The 5,898-nt window shown below is 37.3% G+C and overlaps 1 protein-coding gene across 3 annotated transcripts in view; it reads left to right on the top strand.

Annotated features, from left to right (window-relative positions):
* Nucleotides 1–5,244, top strand: part of LOC111488369 (callose synthase 1) — a 16,679-nt gene extending 11,435 nt beyond the window's left edge. For all 3 annotated transcript variants that reach the window (XM_023136074.1, XM_023136077.1, XM_023136075.1), the window contains exons 32-43: nt 81–149; nt 745–907; nt 981–1,140; nt 1,758–1,877; nt 1,955–2,073; nt 2,187–2,270; nt 2,893–3,005; nt 3,104–3,333; nt 3,418–4,212; nt 4,299–4,349; nt 4,427–4,612; nt 4,718–5,244. In XM_023136074.1, the coding sequence (XP_022991842.1) occupies nt 81–149; nt 745–907; nt 981–1,140; nt 1,758–1,877; nt 1,955–2,073; nt 2,187–2,270; nt 2,893–3,005; nt 3,104–3,333; nt 3,418–4,212; nt 4,299–4,349; nt 4,427–4,612; nt 4,718–4,972 (2,345 nt within the window). In that variant the 3' untranslated portion in view covers nt 4,973–5,244. The remainder of the gene's footprint in view (nt 1–80; nt 150–744; nt 908–980; nt 1,141–1,757; nt 1,878–1,954; nt 2,074–2,186; nt 2,271–2,892; nt 3,006–3,103; nt 3,334–3,417; nt 4,213–4,298; nt 4,350–4,426; nt 4,613–4,717) is intronic.
* Nucleotides 5,245–5,898: the final 654 nt, after the last annotated feature.

Raw genomic sequence — 5,898 nt, 5'->3', positions numbered from 1 at the left:
CCCCCCTCCTCCTCGAGTGTGCGCTCTATTATTTATCATTGTTTCTTCTGACCCTTTTCTCTAATCAATGAAAACAATAGTACGTGGCATGATGTACTACCGCAAAGCTTTGGAACTTCAGGCATTCCTTGATACTGCAGAGCATCGAGGTATTTACAAGAAGTTAGTTTAGTATGTTTCTTTTCTAATCCCTGGTGTACACTAGTCCACTAAAACGTCCGATACTGATTGCTTTTCTCCTTCAAGTATGAATTCCCAAGAAAGAAATTTCTGTTTCTGACCCTTTTTAATCCCAAGTTGCAAATTCATAAAATTTCAAATGTGGTTGAAGTAGGATAAATGGACCCGTCAGATATATCTGTACAAAGAAATATGCGCAAGGACGTGCGTGTATGTGAGGAGGGTTAGTTAGCTATGTAGCTGAGGGCGGGAATATGTTTAACACAATGGCAGTTGTTCTTGAGTAAAGACTCAAACCTCTGCAACTGTCTGAGAGTGGCATCTTCTCACCTCATTTTAGCTATGTTGGATTAGTAAACTCTTATTACCAATAAATCCAGTACAAAATTGTATGTATATTGGCTTGAGGAATTAATTGAAATTGGGGGTAGAAGATTAAATAATTTTTAATATTTTATTTCACCAAAAAGAGGCAAATGTGTACTAAAAGCATGTCTCATATTATTCCACTTATAAATAGTATAATTATAAGAAAAGCTTTTATAAGTTAATTTTTTTACCCAGAATTGTTGAAAGGCTACAAGGACTCTGTGGATAGCCCTTTGTGGGCGCAATGTCAAGCATCAGTTGACATGAAATTCTCATATGTTGTCTCCTGCCAGAAATATGGTATTCACAAACGTTCTGGCGATCCTCGTGCTAAAGACATTCTGAGGCTTATGGCTAAGTACGTTTCTAATAATAATCTTCCTCGCTGATTCTATTAGCCTATATTCATGTTATCACTACTCATTGTGTAGGTACCCATCTCTTCGTGTTGCATATATTGAAGAACTTGAAGAGCCATGTAAAAATAAATCCCGGAAGACTAATCAGAAGTCCTACTACTCAGTTCTAGCAAGGGCTGCTTTGCCCACAAAATCAAAAGATCCCATTGAACAAGTTCAGAATTTAGACCAGGTATAAATCCTGATTATCGTTGAACATAGATTGGTTCAGCAAGTACAAGTGCTGAATAGAATGTTAGATGATTCCTATCGTTGAACGTGAGATTTCCCTTTTATATTCTTTCATTTGTTCTTCATCAAGGCTTGGTTTCTCGGTAGGAAAAAAAAAAAGATTTATTGGTACAGATTGCGCATTGCAGTTTGATATACCCTAGTGGTTCTAGAATTCTATTTTCAACCGTTTGATTAGTCTCATTTGGGGCCACCTGCATAGACAACTAGGCTAGAGTATTGTGAATAAGGTGGCGAAAGGCCTCACTTTGGGGAGGTGGTGTTGCTATCTGAGAACATCCTGGAATAATCAGAAAGGTGTATGGGATATGAGAATCCATAAAATTGAAGGCTTTTCTTTTGAGTTCATATTCTAAATCTTTTTGTGATTATGATTATCAGAAAAAGAAAAAAAATTAGAATCATGGAGGGGCAATTTGTCCCCCGCGCCTGTAGTTAATCTCTTTTGTGTTTGTATTAAATCATATCTTCAGAAGCATGCTTTCCTCTATAGTTATCAACTTATGAACCTCATTCCCACTCACGGCTGATGCGAGTGTTTTACTCCCCGTAATATAGATCATATACCGGGTAAAACTTCCTGGGCCAGCAATATTGGGTGAGGGGAAGCCAGAAAATCAAAACCATGCAATTATTTTCACCCGTGGGGAAGGCTTACAAACTATTGACATGAACCAGGTATCACATATTCCAATACAATGCGTAGGAAACTAGTATGTTTGCTAATAATCAGAATGTGAACTACCTTTTAATAGGATAATTACATGGAAGAAGCCTTCAAAATGAGAAACTTGCTGGAAGAGTTTCTTACAATGCATGATGGTGTCAGATATCCTACGATTCTTGGACTAAGAGAGCATATATTCACTGGCAGGTACCTATCAGTTTTGTTTACTGAAAATTGATTCAATTTTTCCTTTGTTCTGAATAACATAATTTCATCACTGCAATTAAGTTTTTCACTTCTTTGTCTGATCAATTTTGCAGTGTTTCATCTCTTGCTTGGTTTATGTCAAATCAAGAAAACAGTTTTGTCACTATCGGGCAGAGATTGTTGGCGAACCCTTTAAAGTAAGATTTCTACTTTATTTTCCCACTGCTTTGTTTTACAACATGGTTATATTTTAAACACTATGGTTATAGGACTAGGGATAGAGGTACCCCTTTCAAAAACTACACGACGCGAGCCTTCCAACCTATTCTGTTTACATTCTTAGTTTGGCCAAAATCTGTTTAAGTTTGTGACCATTCCAAAAGTTGGTTGAGTTTCCTATGAAGTGCAACAGTAGCAAGACTTCCGAGGTCATGGTTAAAGTCAAGATTTGAACCAATAAAAAATGAAGTCAGATTGTTCACAAAATCTAAATTGCTACAAGGAATGAGCACTTTGGAAGAACTTTAAAAGTTTTTGCAAATTCTTCGAAAACCAGGCATCTAAAATACCCAGAGGAATAGAGAAGCTCTTGTGATTTCAGGACCTACAAACTCAAGATCATTCATTTCTATTTATTACAAATCATCCCGAAATAGCTATGGATTTTGAAAGTGATTGTATCCGAGGGTATCATTCATTTAAATTTGTTACACATCAGCCCAAGGAGAACGGATGTCTTGCATCTAATTTTGGGTGCCTTAATGCTCATTCTTACTCATCTCAATTTAATGTATCTTATGTATTTGGCTTCTTATTCAGAGTTCGATTCCATTACGGCCATCCAGATGTTTTCGATAGACTGTTTCACCTTACCAGAGGGGGTGTTAGTAAAGCTTCGAAAGTCATCAACCTGAGTGAGGACATATTTGCAGGCATGTTCATAATCATAAAAGCCCTTTGTTTTGTATTCAAACAAGTAATCTGGTTTAATCATATATCCCATTCCTGTGTATGTGATTATGAATTTCAGGTTTCAACTCCACCTTGCGTGAAGGCAATGTTACTCATCATGAATACATACAAGTTGGTAAAGGGAGGGATGTCGGCCTTAACCAGATCTCTATGTTTGAGGCTAAGATAGCCAATGGTAATGGTGAACAGACATTAAGCCGTGACATGTACAGGCTAGGCCACCGATTTGATTTCTTTCGCATGCTATCTTGTTATTTCACCACCGTTGGTTTCTATTTCAGTACTATGGTAAGTTTAAGAACTCTGTCTTTCTCATATCTCTGTTCATTTTTTTTTTTTTTTTAACTCATAAGCTTAATTTCTCATTGGCAGCTGACAGTGCTCACAGTCTATGTCTTTCTATATGGCCGCCTTTACCTTGTTCTCAGTGGGCTTGAAAAAGCTTTGAGTACTCATCCTGCCATTAAAGACAACAAGTCCCTTCAAACAGCTCTTATTTCACAGTCCGCCGTGCAAATTGGACTTCTGATGGCATTGCCTATGATGGTTGAAATTGGACTGGAAAGGGGCTTCCGGGCAGCTTTAAGTGATTTTATACTAATGCAGCTGCAGCTTGCGCCTGTGTTTTTCACATTCTCTTTGGGAACCAAGACACATTATTATGGAAGAACATTGCTTCACGGGGGTGCACAGTACAGAGGTACCGGTCGTGGTTTTGTGGTGTTCCATGCCAGATTTGCTGACAATTACAGGCTGTATTCTCGCAGTCATTTTGTCAAAGGAATTGAATTGATGATTCTTCTTCTGGTTTACCACATACTTGGCGTCTCATATAGAGGCGTGGTTGTTCATGTCTTGATCACCATATCAATATGGTTCATGGTAGGAACGTGGCTTTTTGCACCTTTCCTCTTCAATCCATCAGGCTTTGAGTGGCAAAAGATAGTCGATGACTGGACAGATTGGAAAAAATGGATTGTCAACCGTGGAGGAATCGGAGTATCTCCTGATAGAAGCTGGGAGTCTTGGTGGGAAAAGGAACATGAACATCTACAGTACTCTGGAAAGCGTGGCATCTTCGTTGAGATATTACTTTCACTACGGTTCTTCATTTTTCAGTATGGACTAGTGTATCACTTGGAGATAATCAATTCCCAAAGCTTCCTGGTACGAATAAAGTTTCCTGGTTTAAAGATGTTTTCACCAAGCATACAACCATATTTATTCTTCCTAACTATCACTTAAAATCTCAGGTTTATGGGCTTTCTTGGGTTGTGATCATCTCAATATTGCTCCTGATGAAGGTAACAAAAACTTATTTGGGTTATTATAAACCATAAACTTTGTGCTTAAGAATCTTATTTGGATTCAAACTTTGTAGGCTGTATCTGTGGGAAGACGTAAATTCAGTGCAAGCTTTCAGTTGTTATTTAGGCTGGCGGAGGGTTTTATTTTCATAATCTGTGTGGCTGGTTTCATTACATTAGTTGCAGTCCCTCATATGACAATCAGGGACATCATACTGTGCCTTCTTGCCTTCTTGCCAACAGGATGGGGCCTTCTCTTGGTCAGTTTACTGAACCATCTCCATGCTTAGATACACTTTCTTACATTCCTTTCTGCTCACTAATTCATCAACTGTCTGTGTTCATCTTCATGGTTCAATACACAGATTGCACAAGCTTGTAGGCCCTTGATTCATAATACTGCAATATGGGGATCGGTTCGAGCCCTGGCTCGGAGTTACGAGATCGTGATGGGATTGCTTCTGTTCACACCTGTAGCCTTCCTGGCCTGGTTTCCATTCGTTTCAGAGTTCCAGACACGAATGCTGTTCAACCAAGCATTCAGCAGAGGTCTGCAAATTTCTCGGATTCTTGGGGGGCCTAGAAAGAAGGAGAAGAGCTCCTCCACAGACAAAGAGTAAATATTCACAAACATTACTACAATACTGCAAGATGATGCCCAAACTTCTGAACTGTACATATCTCCCCTTCTCTTCATTACTGTAAATTTATGGATTGTCTTTTCTCATTCACATGATTATTATTAGACTGAGGTGGTGGGTGGCCATTTCTTCAAATTACCATTTACCATATGATCATATTTGCAGATATTTGATTAGAATTATAAGAATCAAACTTTCTTTGTTACATTTCATATGCTTGAATGGATTCCCCCTCGAGTATTATTTTGGTTGATATGTTCTTTCATCTTCATTCTACTTTAGCTTTAAACTTTTAAAGTTTCATGTCAAGAACGCGTAGTCGCGTCAAGACTGCCAAAAGAATGTTAGGATCGATATCAGTTGTTAGCTCTGATATTAATTGTTAGAATCGCTCAATAACGCACACATTTGATACTCAATCAAGATGAGCATAAAAAACCGGAGAGAGAAAATACGAGGAATATTGCTGAAGGTTTTATTATTAATGATTTCAGATATATATACAACAAGATAGAATACAGAGAATGAAGAAAATATATACAACAAGATAGAATATAGAGAATGAAGAAAATATGTACAACAAGATAGAATACAGAGAATGAAGAAAAGTACGGAGAGCACTGTCTATCAAATCTAATAAATATATCTCTATCAAATCTACCATATATATATCTATCCGATCTTATCAAAATATCTCACAATCTACCAAATCTAGGCATCAGGCTTCATATCCCAACAAATAATACCTTAAATTTTCATTTTTCTCGATCATAAATTGCAACCGGTACCAAAATTTTGAGATAAGAGTTTAATGATGTATATAAAAGATCCAATTTTTTATTTATATAATTATAGTTGTTGCATCATGCATATATGCTTGGGCTTTCTTTCTTTTTTTTTTTTTT

The sequence above is a fragment of the Cucurbita maxima genome, unplaced genomic scaffold, assembly GCF_002738345.1.
Source record: "Cucurbita maxima cultivar Rimu unplaced genomic scaffold, Cmax_1.0 Cma_Scf00013, whole genome shotgun sequence".
NCBI lineage: Eukaryota > Viridiplantae > Streptophyta > Magnoliopsida > Cucurbitales > Cucurbitaceae > Cucurbita > Cucurbita maxima.
This window is presented reverse-complemented; position numbering and strand designations above follow the sequence as displayed.